We start from the raw sequence: 23,193 nt of genomic DNA, 5'->3' as shown, positions 1-23,193 counted from the left end.
CTGGAAGGCAACAACTGCCATCTCTGGAGGCACCTCATTTTCTGAGAAGTCATTAATTGCTTCCTCTGTGAGTGCTGAGGGGCATGCTGGTCTGGAGAGCATGAAGCTGCTGGGTGCCTCAGCCTGTGTAAGGAAAGCACCCTTCTAAGCTAAACCAGGACTCTGAATAAGTTGTGTTTGTGGTGGTCACCAATGTGGCCATACTGACCAGCCCTGTGCTGTAAGGATCGCTTTTATGGATTTGATCTGCAAAGATCCTCGCTGTCCTTCTTTCCTGAATATCCTTAGTATCTTCAAGGAAAAAAAAAAAAGGAATGATGTTATAATTTTTTGTTCTTACCGTTGTTGCTTTTTTTTCATGCTTAAGTTGAAAACATTGGGAAGCACCCATAGTTTCATGGGAATAAATCTTCTTTGGGACCATTTATAGAACAAAAGAAATAGTATGTTTTCCCTATCAGTCCTGCTCTCAGGAGTTCATAGAGGACCCAAAAGATGTTTCACACATTTTAGGTGCATATTATTGCCTTAATATGTTTACCTAGATTTCATGAATATTCAGAATAATTTTATGCAGTAAATACTTAATTCTCAGATGACTGTCTTACAATAAATCTACACATATCTATACCATCAGAGCAAAACACTCTTTATAAAACTTATGGTGAGTTGTTACAGCAGAGATCAGAGGTAGAAGTGAGCTGTTTTATGGCACTATATATGGCACCAGGGTTCCCAACACAGAGGCACTTCTCAAATGCAGTCTGTGGGTCAAGCAGATTGCATATCAAGGACTTTTACAATTTCACACTGAGACTTCTACATTTCCATTTCAAAGGCTTGTAGAGACCCTGTTTGTTCTTGATGTGAAATTCCTTCTTGAAATCAAATGGTATTGAGAGCAGGGAACAAAGCTGAATAAGTAACAAAGAGCTATTTATGTGCCATGGAAAAGCAAAAAATTTGTGCAAGTGCATCAGTAGCACTTGACTCTACAAGAATTCATAAAAGGATCTGTGGTTTATATAGTCATTCATGAAGTAATCCAAAGAGATTTTACTTCTGGTTTAGCATTTAACTTGCAGTTTATAGTGTGTTTCCCTGTCCTGTACCCAAGATTAGCCTTTATTTTCTGGTTCACTTGGATAATCAGCAGGATCTTCCTTTATCAGGAAGCATTTTCAGCAGTATCTTCTACAGATATCAGCTTAACTGGCTTCATACCCATGACTGCTTTCCAGGTTTAAGGGAAAGAATTTACTCAGAGGAGTATAAACAGTGAGTAAAGAAGTTCATCCAAAATGCAGAAGTTTCTTTCCAAATAAAGAAGTTCATCCAAAATGCAGTAGTCACTCACAATTTCCACAGAATAGTGTGCTGTGGGTGGCCCAAGGGGCTCTCAAACTCATGTAGATTGTATCCACTTGTGCTGTGATCATCTGAAATGGACAGAAATAAATTTACTTTCTTTAGCATTGTGTTATAAGAGCTTATCCCATTTTAGGAACTATTTTTTAAAAGGACACTAAGACAAAATACATTTTTTTTTCTCAATTATTTCTCATATTAATAAACTTTTCAATTATTTTTCATATAATTGTAGAATGATTTGGGTTGGAAGGGACCATAAAAATCATCTAGTACCAACTTCATAGAATTATTAAGGTTGGAAGACACCTTTTTGGAGTTCAGCCATAAATCCAGCACAAGCAAGCCAAACCCCAGCCCTAGTGCCATATTTTTGCAAAATAGTGCAGCTTTCTCAACAGCAATAAAGGATGTGTTGGTTTTCCTTCAGATGTCCTTGGTTTTTATAATTAGAGCAGTGGCTTTGAAAGCTAAAGACACTATTTTGAACTTCACAGTCTCAGCAGGGCTTGCAAGTAGGTTTACCACTTTGGGAGCAAGTGTTCTGATCACTCAATGATTGGCAAAAATCTCAGCTGCAGCAGAAGCAGAATCCCAAGCAGCCTCATCCAGGAAGAGCAGGGTGGCGTGAGGAGCCCCTCATGGCAGCTCACCCTGGGCTGTTTCTGGTAAAAGGGGGTAAAACAGGGCCTTTCTGGGCAGGGAGCACCTCTGGTGTTTTGGGGTTTCTGGTCAGAGCAAGGATGGGAGAGGGCTCTGGGCAGCACAATGTGGGGTGGTTCTGGGCCTGTTGAGCACCACACATGCTTCCTGAGCTTTGCAGGTATCTGTGCTTTTCCAGAGCTTCGTAATTCCTGCAGAAAGGCAGCAGAACCAGAAATTAGGACTTGTGTGCCTCAGCTCGCCATGTCTATACTAATGTTTTGCGGAGAAAAGAAGAAACCTCACAACTTTATAAAAGCTGTGAAACTCAGTATGTTTATTTACAGCGCCGGACACATGCGGAGAAAACTCTCCTTAAAAGGCATGCGTACCTCTGAGAACTTCACATCTCCTTTTATCCCCGTCCCCCTCCTCACTTTGCTTCACTAGGACCTAAATTCTGTATTCTTTCTCATCCCCTGCTGACAGCACTAAGTCACCATTAATGTGCTATTTTATAAAGACTTTTTTTTTTCCATACAAGATAACATCTTACAGCTATTGTCTACCATTTTTACTTAGATTTTAGACAGAATTTGCCAGATATAACCTTGGTTGTGAGAATACAGATTTAATTCGTGCCTTCCAGCTTCTGAAAATATTCTGTACCTATGGAAAAGTCTGAGATTATTAGTACCCATTTAGAATTTTATTGTGATCAAGTGTGCAAGAACTATATTTTTGGATAATACACCAGTGTCAGTTTTAAGACAGGTGTTTATTTCGAATACAGCCTCAGAAAGTTGTAAAGCTTCTGGGTTTTACTATTCAAATTTGACACGTAAAAGGAAACCCTTAGTTTAATGCTCAGTACATTACAACTAATTTTTCTCCCATTATTGAACATGCTTTTAGCATTCTTTTGATGCAATGTACTTTCTTAAAGTTTAACAGCTGAAAGCTTTTGTTATCTTTTATGTGATGTTTTCCCTTTTGCACCTATGTTCATGTCTGCTGAACAGTGCTGGCAATAACTAATGAGCAATTCCCAGCCTAAACTGTGAAGTCAGGATTTTTTATGTTCTTTACGCATCATTTGTGTATGACATTAAATTGCTGATATACTGTGTAACTTGACTACATTTTTTTTCAGTTCAGTAAATCTAAAAATCTCTGAGAAATTAAATTAATGAATGTACACACATTTAAATTCAAAGCAGATTTCTGGGCCTGATGTTCTTTACTGCCTAAAAAAATGACTCATGGATTATACTGGAATATCTCCTTCTGGGAAAATCTATAACAGAAACTGCTAATTCCAGTAGATTAATTTTCCAGTTGTTTTCCCAAAGCTGTTCTTATGGGAACCTCTTAATTAGTAGTATATTTTAAATCAATTTGTGTTTTTACCAGCAGTAAACCCTATTAATAATTTTTACTTTGCTGTTATGTAGAATTTCTTGACATTTAGTTCTTTGCAGACCCTTTCATGTCCTCAACACCATTAATCCTGCAGGCTGCCAAAAGAAAGAGGCAATTATGCTCCTCAAGAAATTCTGTCCAACATATAAGCAGCTGTACAGCAAATGGCAACAGAGTGGTGTAGGGGAAATGAGTGGGAAACCTGGAAATGTTCATGTCCTCAAACACCCCTGTGGTGCTATCAAGGAGCCCAGTGAATGCACCTTTCCCTTTCAGCCAGGAACATCTCACTCCCTCTGCCTCTGATTTTCAGATTTTTTTTTAAATAGTGTGCTTCAGGCCCATTGTCCTAGATGACATTAAATTTCTTTTCTGCAAGCAAAAACCCTCTTAAAATGAGAGGAAATATAAATCTCTTTGTTTCCTTGGCAGTCATGTGGGAAGAAGACTTTAAAATAAATGACCAGCATGGTCAGTCTGCAGGTGAGTGGGGAGAGTCACGCAGTGAAATGTGAATGAAGCCACATGTCAATCTAAACATAATTGTATCTACAGGAAAAGGCTTCCCAAAAGCATTCTTGAGTCTTGTGAAGAATTAAAAAAAAGGCCAAACAGTTAAAATTATAATGTACATTACAATTATAATTAATACGCTTTATTTTAATGCATGACATAATAGAAGAGCCTATAAAATTTTGATTCTAGTTTCTTTCTCTGTAGGAATTGATTAAAAGGGGACTTTATTTTTTCTAAATATCAATGTGTAGACTAGCAATAAAAAATGTTTATTTTGATATTCTAGATAAAAAGTCCATTTAGTTAGATTTCAATGCTCATTTAAATATTGAAGCTGCTCAGTTTAATTCACTGCAACCGATGATATTGCCTAGATAAATGTAACAATATTGTTCTCTTAGTAAAACACGGTGCCTCACACTAATAAATTCACTCAAATGGTGAGTGAATCTGGAATTATTTAAATAGGACCAAAAATCAAAATTAAATAAAACTCAAGGGTATTCTGAGAACAGGATTTAAAAGCCATAGTTTCTTGAGGGGAAGGGAGCTCACCCATTTCCTCTTTGCTCCTCTGAAAGTAGCCAAACTTTCTGTCCCTCAGTTCAGCCACATGTGGAAAACTCATCAATCTCTCCAAGAGTTCTAAGACTTCCATAGGAAAGCAGTTGCTGTTTGTAAATCCTGGATAAAAAGTATTAGAATTATGTCAAAATTTATAAGCTTAACAAGCTTATAAGATCACTTATTCTAAACATCCAATAACTTAATAAGCTCACTTATTCTAAACATCCAAAGCCCAATGATTTTTGCACATCAATTTATTTTTTTTTAATAATGACGAATTTTTTCGTCAATAAAGTTACAGAAATATTTTCAGCTGGGTAGTAATTTTGGGAACTTTCCTACTCTGGTTTTCTTTCGTTTGTGAAGATTGTTATTTTGTAATTTGGTTTTACAACCTTTATTTATATTGTTGGATATTACTTTATGTGTGCAAATTTATTGTCTTCTGTGAGATTACCCATTAGACTAAGTAGCAGACAATGTCAATACATATCCTGAAATTTTCTTTTATTTAATTGTTAATAAATTCCATCATTCCCAGACCTCCTGAAGAATTTAAAGACAGTTTTGTGAAAGACAATGTTACTTTCACACTGCTACTCTATGGTTTGAAAACATGAAAGGCCATATTTGTTTTTAAAATCTCCCATCCTTTGGGACCAAAGGCATTGGAATCCTCACCATCAACAGAGAGAAACAAAAGCGCACAAAATACTGAAAAACCATCTCACTGCTGGATTTTTAATGTGAAATGAAAAATAAAATGAACAGAAAGATATTACCTGGCATTCAAGATCCAATATAATTCATGTTTATTTTCACTGTGTACAGAAGGTGGAGCCAAATTCATAAGGATCTGTGAACTCATACTTCAATCTTTGCTTCAATACTTTTCTAATGTCTTTCTGGAGGGGCAACTAGTTCAGATAATGTATTGATTGGAATCAGTAACGACCTTGGGATAAATCCTTTTCAGACCCATTTTTCTGGTGTTTAAGCTGTCTTCAATAAGGTTTAGAAGTTTCTTGGCACAGCTGAAGAGCATCTGAACCTTCGTGTATTGTCCTTCTCCCTCTCTTTGTCAGTGACACAGAAGTGAATTCATATTTCTACATGTAGCAAGTGAAAGTGAGCAAGCTGGGTATCTCCATGAAGCTGTGGTGAGACCTTAGTGGTATGAAGTGACAAGCACAAAGAACAGAAAGGAAACAATCACCCCAAGTTTTGAGCACTTTCTTTTCCTTCTCTGTGGTCCTCATAAATTTTAAAAAGAAACTCACGCTTAGTTGTTTGTCCTGCTAGCTGATGTTCCAAAATACAACTAGAGAACAAATCAGAGTAATTTGGGTCTTAAAGGATGGACCCTGTTCTTAAGAAATTTTGCTTCTTATTCTGGTTGACCCATGAGCTGTCTGTGACTCAGAAGAGTTGCTGATATTCTCCATTACAAACTTTCCAAAGAAGCTACTATAATCTAACTTATTCTATGATAATATTTATAAAACACTCAGAGATTGTAGACAGATGACTGTCCAACAGTGCAATGTATTTCCAGAGAATGGTGACGGTGCTCTAGGGTGGGCTCTGATGCAATGGCATCTGTCATAGAGAACTTCCCACTTTCATTTTAGTTGCTTCAGTCTGCTGTTTTTTCCAGAAGGGTCTCTTTTCCAAAAGCAATTATTTTCTTTTGCAGGCAGTAAGAGCAGAATCTCTCTTATGCTGACTAAAGACTCCTTTTCCCTTGGGGAATATCTAGCTTTGAATTAAATTAATCTGAGAGACCAGTTTCAACAAGCAATGGAAGGTGAATTCACTAGCAGGCAGTCTTGTGACTATCCTGCTTTTACTATTACTATCCTTAAAATTATTATAAGAAAATATTCTTATAGGCTATGTGCTGTGCCACCCAAGTGGGACCAGATACCACCCTGAAGGATGACAATTGCTTTTAACTCTCTGTTTTGAACAAGCAGTGACCCTTTGAAACGTGGGGCAGAGGGTGGATATGGCTGTTCTTTGCAGACTCAAGGACATGCTGAGTGTATCAGTGTGCTCCAGCCCAGTCACCCCAGCTGAAAGAACGTGCAAGCACTGTGGCCAGCTACTTCAAAGCTGAGTTATATTTCTACATGACGTAAATTCCTTAAACAAGCAAAAAAAAAAAAAAAAAAGCATTAGTCTGCACTTTTATGTGCTTAGGTAATCATGAAATACCACATTATTGCTCCTTGGATGTTCTGAAAAGCTTTACCTCCATAGGCCGTGAAACAAGGCCACGCATTATTCACAAGTTTGTCTTCAGAGCCAAATGTGTCAGAAGGGATATCAGTGAAAACCTGCCAAAGCTTTTGCTCCATCCTGAGATGTGGGTGACCGCACAACTACCTTGAAAGCAAGAAAATCTGAACTGCCTGTGTATATTAATCTCTTAATGTACTGTATATTCAGCTCATGTTACTTGGTCTGTGGATTCCTCTCCCAAAATGCACAGGACAAGGACAGTGCCATGCACGGAAGTACTGGGAAGTGAATTTTGCAAGCAAATTGAAAACAAGTGAAGCCATGTGATTCATTTTAAGAGCTCCACAAACTACAGACATGCTTAACTGGAAGTAGACCATGAACCCCACTGGTATCCCTGGGGGGTTTGGTGATGGTCAGAGGACTGGATAGAGCCTTCCAAATGAAACATTCACTCGGGCTTTTCTAGTGAATCACGTTCTCAAAAATTATTGAGGGATTATTTAGAAGAAATACGAGGGGAAAAAGGGTTTTTTAATGAAATGTTTCACTTGTGTTAGGGCAATAATTACAAAGAAAACAGTGGAGTGAGTTCTATGTTAAGCATGAATATGTGCCAAAAGCTGAAAATACTAAATAATCCAAATTTTGGTTCCCTTTGGTAAGTCTGCATGAAAAGCAGCAGCAGTGGGCAGTGTGGGCTCTGAACTATTTCGCTGATTTAGCTGAGGATTCAGCAGAGAGTGGAGAGAAGCGCTGTGGAAGTCATCCTGAGGTTCAGCCTCAGAGGTGCACTTGGCAGAGCCTGTGCTCCAGCGCTTCACCTGGATTGAGGTGCAACTGTGCCCTCACAGATTGTGCTGCAGCCTGCCAAAACAAAGGCAAACAGGTTCTGGGGTCCTTGCACTGCCGAGACAGTGCTCTTTGCTCCAAAAGGCACAACATCAATGGATGGCAAGAGAGTTCCCAGACAGTTCAATGCCCCAAAATGTTTCTTTTTCTAATGTGAAAAGAATCTGTCTTCTACAATGCAAGGCTTCAAACCTAACTGTGATCTTCTTACCCCTCTGTTAGTTCATAATTGTGGACAGATTTGAAAATATCTCAGATCTGACACCCCTCTGCTTTTCTGTTGAACACAGTTTCAGCTGAAGAAGGGTTGTGTGTGAGGACATTTGTTCTATCTGAAACAATTGTTCCCTTTCAAGCAAATCAATGTGAGAATTTCTTGTAACCTCATGAAATGGTAGATTGTTGCATCACCTGAAGCTGGATATGTTCTAGTAATAGGCTTTAAAATGTGATCATGAAGACATATTTCCAAACTCTAAGAGACATTTCCAAGTAATTCTTATTGGGGCAGATAATAGTCCTTCTTAATTCTAAACAGTATCACAGTAAAACTTTCCCTTTTGCCTATAGATAATACCATGGCAAAATCAAGTCCTATGCTTAATATGGCCACAAAACCATTCCTCCCTTGTTACTAATGCACACATTTAACTTTCCAAACTGGGTTTTAAGATTGCTGCGCTTCTCACAAATGCTGGGAGTTTTAATTTATGTGGAGGAAAACTTCTTCTTCCTTCCTTCAAAACCACAATGTTTGAAAAATTGCATAGCCTGTACTGGAAGATAATGGGAAAATGCAAGATCAGGCAAGCTGGACCCTGTGATCTTGTGATCTTGCCAGCTTCAACAGGGAATGATAGCTTTGTATTCTTGCATGTTATAATTCAAGGGTTTATTCCTGGCATAATTCTGCTTTCCTAAGGGGCAATTTTTTTCAGGACCAACATACACAACATCCAAAATGTCCTCAATGTCTCAGCATTGACACACATAGTCACATTGACAGAGTTTTTTACTTTGCTCCAGAATAACCAGTGTTTTACAGACGTAGCAGGAGCCCTACGTGTACTCTGCTCACTGTCTATACCATAGTCATGAAGACAGTGAAATGCTATGGCTTGTATATTTCAATTTATCTATTCTCAAGAAGAAGGGCCCACAGTCTGTGAGGCACAAAGCTCCAATTCTCCCTTAATGTGATGAGAAAAGACATCCTGAAAACTACCTTCAGAAAACATGAAGTTTCTTTCTGCCTTATGGCTTGGACAACAAAAAACAAGAGGAGGAAAAAAAAAAAAGTCAAAACTAACAAACTAGCAGCCACTATGAAAGGAAAGAGGAAACCGAGCAAACCTGTTGTCTTTGTCTGCAGCTGGAAGAAGGGGAAAGGAAGGTGTGCGCTGTAGTGTACTATCTCTTTTTGTCAAACAGGAGGCACTGTGGGCTGCTATTAACTGCTCCAGAGCAAGAACCAGGATGGGTGTGTTTAGCTCCCCGCTTCGAAGCTCCCTGCTGAGTCTATTTCTACAAAGATCTTGTCTTACTTCTCTTCTCTGGAGAGATCTGGGTGAAAAACAGTAGGGAAGAGCTGTGAAAAATAAGCAGTAATATCTGGTTGTGTTGCAGAATGTAACTCATTATTTAAAAAATAAACTGTAAAGAGGACATTTATCTAGGAATAGCTCCATACCCATTACTGAACTTCTCCCCTTCAAAGAGCAAAAAATGCTTATCCATGCTACTGAACCCAGAAATAACTCTTGAGAATAACATGAGTTGAAACCCAAGTGATTCTGGTACAACCCAAAGTGTGAAACTTCTCAGAGAAGTCTCTGACCAGGACACTTCTAAAGAAGCTCTTAAGTCCCATGGAGCCGCTCCAGGACATGAACAAGTACAAGCCCAATTCCTAATGCCTTTTGAACTCCATGTGTGAGGAGCTTAAAATAAAGAAATAAATTAATCTCTGTTCTGCAAGAGACAAGTCATTTTTTAAGGAGCATTTAACCAGGGTCTTGCCAGGAGCAAAGCCAAATTAGTTTTGTTCCAATTGCATAGATAAGTTTTGAAGGATGTTTTTATTCTATAAAATATGTTCAAAAATTATCAAGAGCATGTCTCACTATTGAAGCCTGATTCTGAATTTTCCTGAAAAGAATATCCTGGAATGTGAGATAATTTCTTCATTTCTCCCATGGGACAGACACATGCACACACAAATAATCGTTAAAAAATATGTGATGTGCATCTTCCGTGGAAACAAACACGCTGCTCTTGGTGTGTGCTTTCATGTGTGCACGTAAAGGAAATTGACCTCGGTAAACAAGGCTGTGTTAGCAACAAAAAAGTAGAGAGGGCTTGGGAGGGCTTCCTCTCCTGAGTGGTGGCTAGGAGATGCAATTCCCGCATCCAGAATGTCCACGCTGGTTACTCATGAATGCCTTTCCCTGCATTTCTGCCTTTCCCTGCATTTCTGCCTTTCCCTGCAGTGAAACCCCTGGCGCACACCAGAGAGCCAACTTGTGGCATCTGTGTCCGGCGAGCCCAGATGCGGTCACCGCGCCGCCCAGGTGCCCCAGTGACCGGGGGCTGTGGAGCGGCTGCTGACTGCCCGTGCATTTGTTTTGTTACATCAGCAAGAGTGGGCTGCCATGCTCTCAGGCTTTCCGCGGGCTGGTTTTTTGCTGTGCCTTCAATCCCGTCCCTCCTCCTCCTCCCCCAGCTCGGAGCTCTCCGCCCGCAGAGCGCCCCTCCTCCTGGGCTCTCCCCTCCCTCTCCCCTCCTCTCGCACAGTCAGAGGCTTGAAAACTTGTTAAAAGCTCTCCCAGTGTTCCAAGTTAGAAAAAACTTTTACGAGGTATCAGCACTTTTCTTTCATTAGTGGGGAAGGAAGGATGAAAAATACAAAACAGCAGTAGACTTTTAAAGTTTAAATAGACAGGTCTGAGTGCCTGAACGTGCTCTTCCATTTTAGTTTAACCCTCCAAAGAAGTGCTCTGATCCATTTTCACTGCTGATCAGCAAGGGTAAGTTGAAAGTTTTCCTCTTTCACTTTTTCATCATTTTGTCTATCCTTTTTTGTTTTTCTGAAAACATTTCTTTTTTCTTCTTTTTTTCCCCTGCGCCCTAAGAACCCTGTGTTATTGCGTTGAGGGTTGAACTTGTTTAAAAACACACATCTCTAAAACAGCGCAGATTCTCTTTAAGCGCTCAGTTCCAGCTTGGAGGAATGCTTTGCTTTCTTTTGTCACATTTCTATACATTTCTAGAAGTGCTACACTTTTACAACTTGTAACCTTGTTCGGCCGGAGGAGGAACTGCGGCGAAGTTGTGAGCGCCGGGCTGAGCAGATTTGTTGCTGCCACAGGCGATCTCTCCCCTCCACTGCCTCTCTGGCTATCTCAGCTCTTTTAAAGAAAAAGCCGAGGTGTGCTTCACTCTCCTCTGCTGTACCGAAATTGCATCAGAAGTTAGCAACAGGGAGACCTTGCCTTGGATGCGTCCCATTCCTTCCCCACACGTTTTGCTTTCATATGGAAATCCTGATAGTTTGAGCAGAGCAAGCGCCTTAATTAGATGCCTTGTTAAATGCTGCAGCTACTGAAGTGGTGACTTTCACGTGGTCTTCCTGATAAGTTTTTTTCTCCTTTTCTTTTAAAATAGATGTGATAAAATCCAGACACCGGGTTATGGATTTTTAACCTGGTTTGTATATAGTTACTCTGTTTTAGCAACCTCAGTGAGGGATTTTAGAGGAGGAATGTGGGATATCATGATATGCCTTACCACGTTGGCAATGTCTGTGAAAGTCTTGTGTAGATATAAATGAAAGTTGTCTAGGAAGGACTGTACATAACCCACATATGACACATTCCCTGTGTAATACCTCAAAGACTTAATTGTGAAAAGGCAGATGAAAAAATACTTGAGCAGCATCTCTTGGAGAACTCAAAACCTTTTCATGTTGCGAGACTTGGAGTGATTCCTCGTAGCAGTTGTTGCCTGCTGCTCGCCAGTAGTTAAAAAGCAGCACGAGGAAGGAGAAAAAAGAGCCTTCAGCTGAAAGACAGACAAAGCAGAGAGTCTATCTTATCGAGTAACGCACGAACAAGGATATTGTGTGCTTATATGTGTCCTCATATTTTGCCTTGAGATAACCAGCAAGCCTCATGGAGCAGCATATTTCCTCTGAGGATTTCATTTTTTTACGTGATTCTTATGACAAAAACCCTGGCAATGAGCACAACAATGGGATATGGACACCTTTTGCCTGACGTCTGTCCCAGTGTGTGTGCGCGCGATTGTGTGTGTGTGCGCGCATAGGGAGCGAGTTAGAGGACTTGCGTGAAGCTTTCATCCTGCCATTTTTAACATCTGGACAGCACACTACGCGGCAGAATTTAAGCCTCTAGTCATTGGGATGTTTACTGAAGTGTTTCCTTCAGAAACTTCAAAGCCAAACACTGGCACTGACCCACGATACCTAACAAGCACTCAAATGGCAGAAAGGCAAGGGGCAGGCTGGGATCAGGAGAGGGAAGACAGGGATGGACACAAGGGATTTGATTTGCAACATAAAGCTGAATGCTTATACACACAAGAGCGCAGACAGATTCAACACTCTAAAGTTATCTCAGGTCTCATATTATGCAAGCCCAAGAGACTAATTTTATCTGCCTCTGCAATGAACCAGGGCCAAGGATTCCTGTGGGTATGGAGAAGGTTAGAGGACATTGAGCAATGCATCTGTTTCATTAGATGCATTGCTCTCTTTCCCCTCAATCTTTGGTATCTCCTTCCCAGGTTACTCACTGAATTTGTCTCCTGTAGAGGCACTTGGACTGTTGTTTGTGCCATTTATGTACGTGGACATCCAGATTTCTAGATTCTCAAGCAGGAGCATCAGAGGGCCTAAGGCACCCTCAGGGAATTCAGCATTCCTTACCTTAATTACAAAGTGAGTCAGGAGAGGGATGAATCTAAACATTAACACAGAGGATAAACCTGACTGGTACAACTAGGGAACATCTAAGACAGTGCTTACAGTTGCCTGTGCAAATATGCTTTAAAATTAAATTAGGTGTGGAGGGCACAAGATGGGAAAGGCAGAGGCTGTGAGGTAGATCTGGTAGTGACTGACCACCAGCAGTACTGGCAGACAAAGGGAAAACCACAGTTGTGACACACTAAATTCTAGTCACTGCAACCATTTTGTGCGTAACCTTTGTCCTGTGGATGAAACAAATGGAAGCTCATCTGCAGACCTATATATGAACTATACCTTCCCAAGGGAATGTCTGCAAGGCATTTGCTTATTTTTATAAGATTTTGGAAAGCTAGCCTTCCCTGTTCCAGCAGGTCCAAACCCAATGAGTTGTATAGTCTTTCTCTGTGATTCATTTTACTTTTGGGAAATGCTCAAGCTGATTTATATTTGGGGTCCAGAGCTTTCTCTTTTGTTGTCTAGGTGTGTGTGAGCACAAATAAAAAGGCAGAAAAAGTTGGAAATATGAAGCTTTGGCCTGTTTTGGCCTTCCAATTACTTCAGCTGCACAATTCCACTTTAGAACCCACTCTAACCCTTGCTGCTCTTCCGTCCACTGACCTTCTAACACTATAGTCAGACCTAGGACATTACCACAGCACTGAGTTTGCATTATTCTCCTTGGAAAATATGAACCAGATGACATGATGAATGCCTCTCATAAAAAACAGTTCTAGAATTTCTTAATTGTGGCTTACAAATCAAATGTCTTATATATGTGGTCATCCTAAACCCATGCAGATGAATGCTGTCAGATCTCCTGCTGCTCTATGGATTTTTTTCCCTGCCTTTACCCACACACAGTAGGACCTGGAAGAAATCCATCTTTTAAAGACTGCTGGATTTTAATACTCGGCCAGCATTAGTCTGCCTCAGAGAAGGTTATGATCCTGTAAAGTATTAATCAGTAGGAACTCATGAAATGCACGTACTCATCATCAGCCATATCCTTAAACTCCTGAAGTACTGAGTTTGTATGAATTGAATAGGCCAGCCTGTGTCATTCAGTGGACTCCTTTAAGTTATTTGGAAGTGTTAAAACAAGCTAAAGTCCAGAAAGCTAGAGAGCTATTTTTAAAGGTTGTCTGCCAACCATTTCAAGCTAATTACAAAGCTAGAATACTTAAGTACCTGTTTGATACAAAACCTCTTTTTATACCTGGTAAACAGATTTGTAATCGGTTAATAAAACTGGTCTTTCAGTGCCCTGAAAGTAAACAAGTTAGATCCGATGAATGAATTTTCTCTACAACAAAGCAAAGTACTGTGTTTCATAAAGCAATGGAATCCACTTAAGAAAAGGAATAATATATTTGTGCCACCACAAGGTTATCTGATTAACAGTACAATGTTTTGAATTGATGTGGGTTTTTTTATCACTGGCAAAGGCTAGCATGTAACTGATCTCTTTTTTAAAAAGCTGCTTTTCAGAACTATGTATGAGTAATTCAAGCATGGAATGTTTCCTCCTGGAGTTTATATTGCCAGCGGACACAAATGAAACTTAGCAATTTTGCATGCTGAAGCAAATTAAAAAATAGGGAGTAAATTCTCCAAATACTGCAGGTGTGGGATTAAGTAGGTCAAAACTGAAGTAAATCATATTGCACTAATGAACCAGAGAGGAGTGTAATTAGAAAACAAACAACACATAACTGCCTAGAAATAACATATCCTCTGTTTTCTTAATCAGGCTTTCAATCTGAAATAACATTTAGACAGTAAAAAAAGTACATGGAGTCTGAGGAAAGTCTGTTAACCCAATAGTTTCTAGTCACTAGAAGGCTGACTAATTAAATCAAGAAGCTGTTACTTGAAAAAGGCTCCTTCTGTCCCCTCGCACTAGGACATGGAGCAAATAGCTTGCGTTTAAAACAAACTTCACGTGTTGTATGGTTACAGGCTGTTCTCTGTTTTAACAATCCCTGCCTGAGGAGGAACGTGGTCACATTTCATTCCAGACTTCCCAGGGACCTCCACACATCGCTGCCTGACTCCTTCTCTGCCGCTCCAGCCCAAAAAGACAAACTCACTTTTTCTGGGAAGGATGAAAGCTGAGGATGGCTGAGGGGATGTGTCAGAGACAAACATGCTGTGTTTGCTCCTCCTGGCAGAGGCTCCCAGTTTTAAAAGTTTGAAGCAGGCCTGATCCTTTGATGGGGCTTCATTCATGAGAAGAGCTAATTACATGAGGAAGGGTCAACAGGCTGCAGTGGCTGAACTTCTGAGCCAGCTGTTAAGGCAGACAGAGGAAATGGCCCTGGGGTATTTTTCAGGGGTTCAAAGATAATTGGCATCTCAGAGCTATCAGAGCGAGTACTTTAAACACTGTCTCCCATTACTCTCTCAGACTCGGTGGCAGGAACGGTGTGTTTTTATTTGGCATCTATTGTTGTGTTTGAGTTTGCCAGATTTATACTCTTGTGTTCCCAGTGACTCACCGCTTCTTGAAAGCAAGTCTCCTTGGTGCTAAAATTTCCCATTTTATGAATTATCCAAAAAGTGTGTATTCTATAAATGACCTCCACTAGGGAATATAGCCATGATGCAGTGGGGAGGAAATCGTTTGGACATTATCAAAACTGTTAATACCAGGAAGGGATTACTCAGCATCCATGGAACAAATATCTGTGCCCAGCAGCATTCACATTAAAAGGGAAACCTCATGATTATTTTTCCTTAAGTTCCAGATTTCATATGATTTCATGCTTTTTCATGTTGGGCAAGTAAAAATATAAGTTTTAATAAGATTGCTATGTCCAGTTGGTAAAAATCGATAGTGAATTTTTTTTTCTTAGGAATTCAAAACATCAAACAAACTATTTTATTTCTTATATGTCATCCTGTGTGTTTCCAGATATCCTGAGAAGCTGCCTGTGTCCCAGAAATGACCACTTTAAAACTCAAGTCAGGAAGGACGCTTAAAACTTGCAGTGTTCAACACTTGGAATGCAAATTACAAGCCAGGAGTTGCCTTACAAACAGAGCATATTTACCTTTTTTTTCCTGCTAAATCTTTTCCTTTCAAGACAAAGAAGGAATTTAAATACTAAAAGATGCAAATACAAACCTGAAACTCCAATAAATTAAGCAAATCACAGATAAACAGGAAACCAGTTCCTCCAATATAGTAACATGATCTTAGCTGTATTTCATGTATTTACAATTTTTTGTTCCTTAATAAAACTGTAGGTAAATAATGCTTTCTTTGATCTTCGTGATGCAAATACTAATGTATAAGCTTAATTTAGACAGCAAATGCTTCTTCTGAAGTTTAGTAGAGTATAAACTTGGCATCATTAGGAACTATATCCTTAAACCTACTACATGCTATGAAGTTACAGGCAGAAGCTCAGTTTAATATTGCTGTGTAGGAAAAATGGCATGTATTTTACAAAGGTAGAATTTTAGGTATGTGACCCTAATATTAACCTAAGATAACCTATTGTATTTAGGTTATATTGTGGTTTGCCTTTTTACTATCTGAAAGAGTGAACATAAGAATTACAGTGAATGATCAATCCTTACTGAAACTGAGAAATCTTTCATATATTCCCAGGATATTTAGGCAGTGCTACTACTTATTCCACACCCTGCTTCAGCTGTCACATCTGTTTTTCACCTGAGGCAGGTGTAGGTAATGGAACTGAGGCTGCCATCAAGGAAGCTGAGCCAAGCACAGTGATCACTGAGGGTTATCATGGGCCTTCCTGAAAACTGGAGTGAAATTAGAATTAGGAACTTTTTCGATTGTGCTCTGAGGCATTATATGTTACTTTCTCTTTTCAGTTTCCCTGACTTCCCACTTCACCTGCAGACTTACTAAACTCCAGTTTCTCTTCAGATTGTGTAAAATACATTAATTACAACAAAGTTGACCACACTGCTCTATTAGCATTGATCAGTGATTTAGTATGTCAGAGGTATTAAAGCTGTGACTTAACCCTTGCTATTTTTTTTCCTTTGTGTCCTTGTTCAGCCAGCATCCTGTGAAGATGGGTGATTGGAGTGCCTTGGGAAAACTTCTTGACAAAGTTCAAGCCTATTCTACTGCAGGAGGGAAAGTGTGGCTGTCTGTCCTCTTCATTTTCCGAATCTTGCTATTGGGAACAGCAGTTGAATCTGCTTGGGGAGATGAACAGTCTGCATTCCGGTGTAACACTCAGCAGCCTGGTTGCGAGAACGTCTGCTATGACAAGTCCTTTCCCATCTCCCATGTACGCTTTTGGGTTCTGCAGATCATATTTGTGTCTGTACCTACACTTTTGTACCTGGCACATGTGTTCTACGTAATGAGGAAAGAAGAGAAGCTAAACAAAAGAGAAGAAGAGCTAAAAGTAGTGGCAAATGATGGTGTGAATGTGGATATGCATCTCAAGCAAATAGAAATTAAGAAATTCAAGTATGGGATCGAAGAGCATGGCAAAGTGAAGATGCGTGGGGGACTGCTCCGTACTTATATCATCAGCATCCTGTTTAAATCTGTCTTCGAGGTGGCTTTCTTGCTGATACAGTGGTACATTTACGGGTTTAGCCTGAATGCCATCTACACCTGTGAGCGAGACCCATGCCCACACAGAGTGGACTGTTTCCTCTCCCGTCCAACCGAGAAAACCATCTTCATCCTCTTCATGCTGGTGGTGTCCTTGGTGTCTCTTGCCTTGAACATCATTGAGCTTTTTTACGTGTTCTTCAAGGGTGTCAAGGATCGTGTGAAAGGGAAAACCGACCCCTACTCCCACAGCGGTGCCATGAGCCCTTCCAAGGACTGTGGCTCCCCCAAATACGCTTATTACAATGGCTGCTCATCACCGACCGCCCCCTTGTCTCCCATGTCTCCCCCAGGGTACAAGCTTGTTACTGGAGACAGGAACAACTCCTCCTGTCGTAACTACAATAAGCAAGCCAGCGAGCAAAACTGGGCCAACTACAGCGCGGAGCAGAACAGAATGGGGCAGGCTGGCAGCACCATCTCCAACTCGCACGCCCAGCCCTTCGACTTCTCCGATGAGCACCAGAACACGAAAAAACTGGCGTCAGGACATGAGCTGCAGCCCCTCACCATTGTGGACCAGAGGCCTCCCAGCAGAGCCAGCAGCCGAGCCAGCAGCAGGCCTCGACCTGACGACCTGGAGATCTAAGCTTCTGGATGCAGTACTTGCTCAACTACGAAACGACGTGCATTGGAAGATGCCGTCAGTGCTGATCTTGTTCCAGTGGAGGTGGTACTTAACAGTCTCAAGCAGGAGATTTTAACAATCATAAAAGAAAAAAAAAAGCAAAACAAGCAAACAAACTTTTAAAATACTTGCTGGTTCTTTGGGGGGTGTGGGGTTGGTGTGGGGTGGTACAGTACACATTGATATTTAATGTAGCTGGTTTAAAGAATTTAAATACTAAAAAAAAAAAAAGGAAAAAAGATAGGTAGTACTAAGGTAAAGGGCTGTTTTTCTTGAAAGGCTGTAAATATCTGAGTGTATGTGTATGTGTGTACTATCATGTTTGTTTCTAAAGATTCTTCCGTAATACTAAAACCCAATAATAACTGAACTCACATTTGTCAGGGTGAAGTGCTACCTGAAGATGAAAACATTTTTCCTATTCAACATGCAAAAAAGTCCAGGATTGCCTCTGATCATTTCCCTGTCAAGAACATTCCATTCTTAGAAAGTGCACTTTGAAGGTAAACTTTCCTACATGGTCCCCCGGGTTGTTGGAAGGCTCCTGTGAGGACAATTTAGTCTTTGAGTCGTTCAATTCAAATTTCAGGCATGGCCCACCAAGAAATACTTTGGTCACCTGCTCTTCCAGCCCCTCATGCAGGTGTATTTTGTGATGTGCGTAAATGGGATGGCTCCACACACGTGGAACCAGCAACGACACAGTCTTGCCCACAGCAATACTTGTGTCCTGCTACTTGTGTAGAGTCTCTTTAGTATTATATGAAACACAGTTTGCTGCCACTTGCAGATTTAAGCATCAAGACAAGCAAGCAGCTGCCTTTAGTGAATTTTATCACACCTTTATGTGTACTAAGGGTGTAGGTATGTGTGTGGATGCGGAGGTAAAGGTATACACAAAACACCCTCAGAAGCATAGGCTGAGAAATAAACGCACACAGGTTACTTGCAGTTGACACTTTCTCATGGATGTTGTGAAGATCTGGGCCACTACGGTGTTTACATTCTCTGGTTCCTTCAATGTAAGTGAAGCACACGTTGTTATATTTTTTTAATTCTATAAAATATTTTCCATGTATCCTAAATGGATGCTCTTTTAAAAATAAAAATAAATAAATCTAAAGGGCCTAATCCTGGATGTCTTGCTCTGGAAAATCTCTCTTTCAAGTTGTTGGGAGTTTTGCCTCAACAAATCTGCAGGATCAAGCCCAAGATGTAGCGAACCATGTTCTTGCTGGCATGAATGATTTTCTTTTGTAGAAGTTAGGGGTGGAAAAGACCCATTAGGTCATCTAGCCAATCTCCCTGATAGGTAATAATGATGCTTGAATGATAGAAGATGTAGTACTGTAAGCAAGCTTTAGTCTTTTATGTGAGAAACTTAGAAGAAGTGCTTTGTGCTGGATTAATAATAAAATATGCCTAAATGGCTTTTGCAGTAACTGGTATTTTTCTTGTTCTAAATATTCACATTTACTGAACTGCAATGTCCACTGAGTTTGCCAGTTAGGTCTTTCTAGATGGCTCTAGCAACTTTAGTGTTTACAGTTAGATTATGTTTGAAATGCAAGTGAAGTTGAAAGGATTTTTAAAGAGTACAATTCTAGCTAATTTATTTGAAATATATGCTAAAGAAATCTACCAGTTTCTTCAAATGCATAGCCTCTTAGCTGAACACAGATTGACCAAGGAAATACATAACTTGGTTTCATTTTGCAGCAACACAGATAAATTGTTTCATTTAATACATTATATTAATTTGTTTGACATTCCATGTTAAACTACTGTTGTCTTCAACTTCATTGCATGTATGCAACCATAGTTTGTCAGATCATGTTGTCTGGAGAACATTAGTCAATAAAGTTTTAATTTAGTATAAATACATTTTCTAATTGTCTTTTACTGTTTCATGTGTCCATAGATATCTTTAGTTTCAGTCTGATAATCCAAACTCATTCCTCCTGTGTTCGTTTTTCCCCAGTCACTCTGCATTTCAGAGGCTTCATTTATTTAATCCATCTGGGTTTGCTTTGAACTGAAATTCCACAGGACCATGTTCAGACACCCTCACAACAACTGGAAAAATAAGCATTGCCTCCACCACTCCTGAAACTAAGTAATGTTCAGTATGAAGAAATCTTGCTAGGAGTCTCAAAAAATGTATATTTATTTGCAAACTATTATAAAAATGACAGTCCTAAAAGATTGTCGCATAATTTCTCAAGCAATTTTTATATATGGTTTAGATTTAACATTATGAAATCATTGCATCCAGTTCACATGTCATCAGATTGCTCAAGTGAGAGTCAGTTTCAATTTCTAAAATTTAAACCTCATTCCTTCAAGCTCATTAGGAGAAAGGTACTGATTTTGATAAGGCTGGGATTTTGCACATTGCTTCTCCTGCTTCACCCTTTATGTTTCCATTACTGATAAAGTCATACAGTGCTTGGCTTTTCAGGATTGGACTGTAAATGTAAGGTTGTTCAACTCTTTTCTTTATTTGAAAAATGAAAATATAATATTCATGTGATTATCATAAAAGGTTTTACTTTCAAATTTACTTGTAATTTTAAGTCCTAATTCTTCCCCTTTTTATTAGTAAAGATGGGTAAAAAATCAAGGCAGTGGTAGTGGATTTATAGCTTTGAGAGATACTACAAAAGTACCAGCACAAGGAATGACTCCTTGAAGTTTTCCTTAAATAATAACAATGAGTCATATTCAAGCTGGCTTGTCCTAGTTCATCTGCACAAATGGGAGGGCATTCCAAGCATTTTGTAAGGATCATGCCCTTGGAAAGGTGGACACCAAAGCATTCAGAGAAGTGCTCATCCTGAGATAAAATGTAGTGTCTCCTAGACAGGCTGAATGTCAGGTATGTCCCATGGGGCTTCTTGGACAGCTGAAATAATTTAGTGCTTCAATACCAAGGCTTTCTGAGTAATTTTTTTTTTTTGGTGTAATGCATGTGTGTACATGTGTAGAGTACAGACATCCCAGAGGCTATTTTTCCCACCTGGATTTATTTCTCTGGACAGCATTTATTATATCCTTCAAAGTCATCATAATTTTGTAGGCCATTCATCTAGTTCTTTAGGTTCTTTCTCCGAGTGCATCCCTGCAGCAGCATTTGCTTTTTCTGCAGATGATACAAAATAAGCTGTGATACAATGCTAGCACACACTTCTCAGCCTTTGTAGGATATGTTAGATATTGATTTCAAAAAGAAAAGATGCAAAAATACAATCTCTGAAGGTAATTAAAAACATAAAACCCAATTTCACATCCTGTTAATTATTTTTAAATTGTGTTTATGTTTTGTGTAGCAGTATATTGCAAAAAAGGCAAATCATCCTATCCTAAGGCTTCCACCCTATCCCAACACTTTGAAATGTTTTTAAAGAGTAAAGTTAGAAGGAAAAGTTACAGACAGCCTAAAATCTATATGCATATCATGTAATTTCAAGGCTTTTTAAATACTGTGAGCACACACTGAAGGTTATTTCCTAAATTAGAAATTCTGTTTCCATATTTAAAGTGGAAACTACAGTAAAAGTTTGAGAACCGGAACAAACTATGTGATTGTACCTTCCTCACCCACTGAAATCCATCATTTTTAAGGAATGCACTTGTGTCACTTGTCCAGAGCCACATCTCCCACACCTGTCTGCAGCACTCCTGTGCTACTCAGCAGTAGCACACTGGCTCAGCTGTGCACTACCACCATGCTGCCTTTCCCTCAGACTTTCTCTACAGCTTGTTATTGATTAAAACAGAGGAAAAAAATAGTGATGTAAGTAGTAGAGTTTTTCAAGTCAGATATAGGAGTTCTGAAGTTACCTTGACTGGTTAATCCAGAGTTCTGAGTATGTCAGATCAAAAGTTCCTCCAGTTTTGGTCATGTCTGTTTCTATTGTGCTGAGACAGAATACTACTTTTAATCCTTCTTGTAATTCCTCCATAATTACCACTGCTCCCTTTTCAAGAATTTAAACAAAGTAGGATAGAAAACAGGATTTATCTTCCTCCTGTAGAATTTTTCCTTTCTATTTACTCCTAATCCAAACCTAGCAGGACTGAGCATTCTACTGAGCTTGACATACATTTTTTAAATGTGCTGTATTATCCAAATAGTCAGATTTACCATAATCTCCTTGAAGATGTCTTCCCTTCTCATGCTGCTCATTAGAAGTTGTGCTTCCCCAGCCATTCTCCAGCCATTTGCATTAGATCTGCCAAAGAGCTCGGATGACAGAGGTGGAGAAGATGGCCCTTAGAGGATTTCTCTGGAAAAAATCCAGAGATGATGATACAGAGCTACTCCTTACATTACTTTTATTTCTACTGTCAAAATAGACAATAAGGTCAGAAACCTAAGTCATGTCTGAGAAATCACTACCTAGATATACCATCTGCCTCAGTTGCATGAAACTATTTGAGTGTCCTCCATTTTATTTTAACTTATTCTAACATAATTGCTCCAGAAGCACTGGCCTGCAAAATCAGCTCTGCAAAGATGATGACTGCCTTTCCCTGGCTTAAATCATGTGCTTTTGACTGTGCCCAAGGATATTCACACCCAGACTCTGCCAGTACTGGAAAAGTGTGTCAGATGTGAATTACATGATGCTGATGCTAGCACATCACTAGATTGAAACAGGAAGAGCTTATTTGTTCCTGTTCCTATTTAAAAGGTATTTTGATAGACATGACATAAAAAAAAAAAAAAAAAAAAAAAAAAAAAAAAAAAAAAAAAAGAATACTTATCTTAAATACTTCCTAACCTGGAGCACTACCGAAGACCCTATGAAGCAATACAGATGATGTGGATGTAAACATGTTGAGCATTATCAATGGATACCATGAATATAAACAGTTTAAATAGATTCAGATGGACAGCAATGTGGTAAAACCAGACTCCTCTAAAATGGCTGCCCTCACTCTTTCTGCCTGGTAGCCAAAATGCTGCATCCAGCTTCCCAGCTTTCTGGCATTCACAATGGAAAAGCACCTTGGACAAAGGCAGACATGTTTTTACACGAATTATTTTGCCTTGACTCCTTGTAAGTGCTGGAGAAGCTGAGTGCTGGAGGCAGACAATCTGGGACAGCCTGTACTGGGTTAGTGATACACTGTCAGGGGAGGCAGTCACTGGTGAGAAGTAATGGCTTTTTGGGGATTGTGGCCTCTCCCATCACTTAAAAAGGTCTCTCCTGCTGCGTTGAGGAAATTTGTGCAACAAAATGAGACATGTGAGCTGAGACCAGTATAAAAGGGAATATGTTCAGACATTTAAATTGCTCCTCAAAACAAGCCTAGACCACAGTGATATGCTTCCCATTAGAACTGACAGAA

The 23,193-nt window shown here is 39.6% G+C and overlaps 1 protein-coding gene across 2 annotated transcripts; it reads left to right on the top strand.

Moving 5' to 3' along the window:
* Positions 1-10,385: 10,385 nt before the first annotated feature.
* GJA1 (gap junction protein alpha 1) lies at positions 10,386-19,715 on the top strand. Of its 2 annotated transcripts, none has more exons than XM_058020346.1 (2): positions 10,386-10,637; positions 16,639-19,715. In XM_058020346.1, the coding sequence occupies exon 2, from the start codon at positions 16,651-16,653 to the stop codon at positions 17,794-17,796; it is 1,146 nt and encodes a 381-aa protein (XP_057876329.1). In that variant the 5' UTR covers positions 10,386-10,637; positions 16,639-16,650; the 3' UTR covers positions 17,797-19,715. The 2 variants fall into 2 exon arrangements, with proteins under 2 accessions (XP_057876329.1, XP_057876328.1); XM_058020345.1 differs by having other exon boundaries at positions 10,387-10,637; positions 16,635-19,715.
* Positions 19,716-23,193: the final 3,478 nt, after the last annotated feature.

This window comes from Melospiza georgiana, chromosome 3 (assembly GCF_028018845.1).
Source record: "Melospiza georgiana isolate bMelGeo1 chromosome 3, bMelGeo1.pri, whole genome shotgun sequence".
In the NCBI taxonomy this organism is placed as follows: domain Eukaryota; kingdom Metazoa; phylum Chordata; class Aves; order Passeriformes; family Passerellidae; genus Melospiza; species Melospiza georgiana.
The sequence above is the reverse complement of the archived record's forward strand: the minus strand, read 5'-3'. Positions and strand labels throughout refer to the sequence as shown.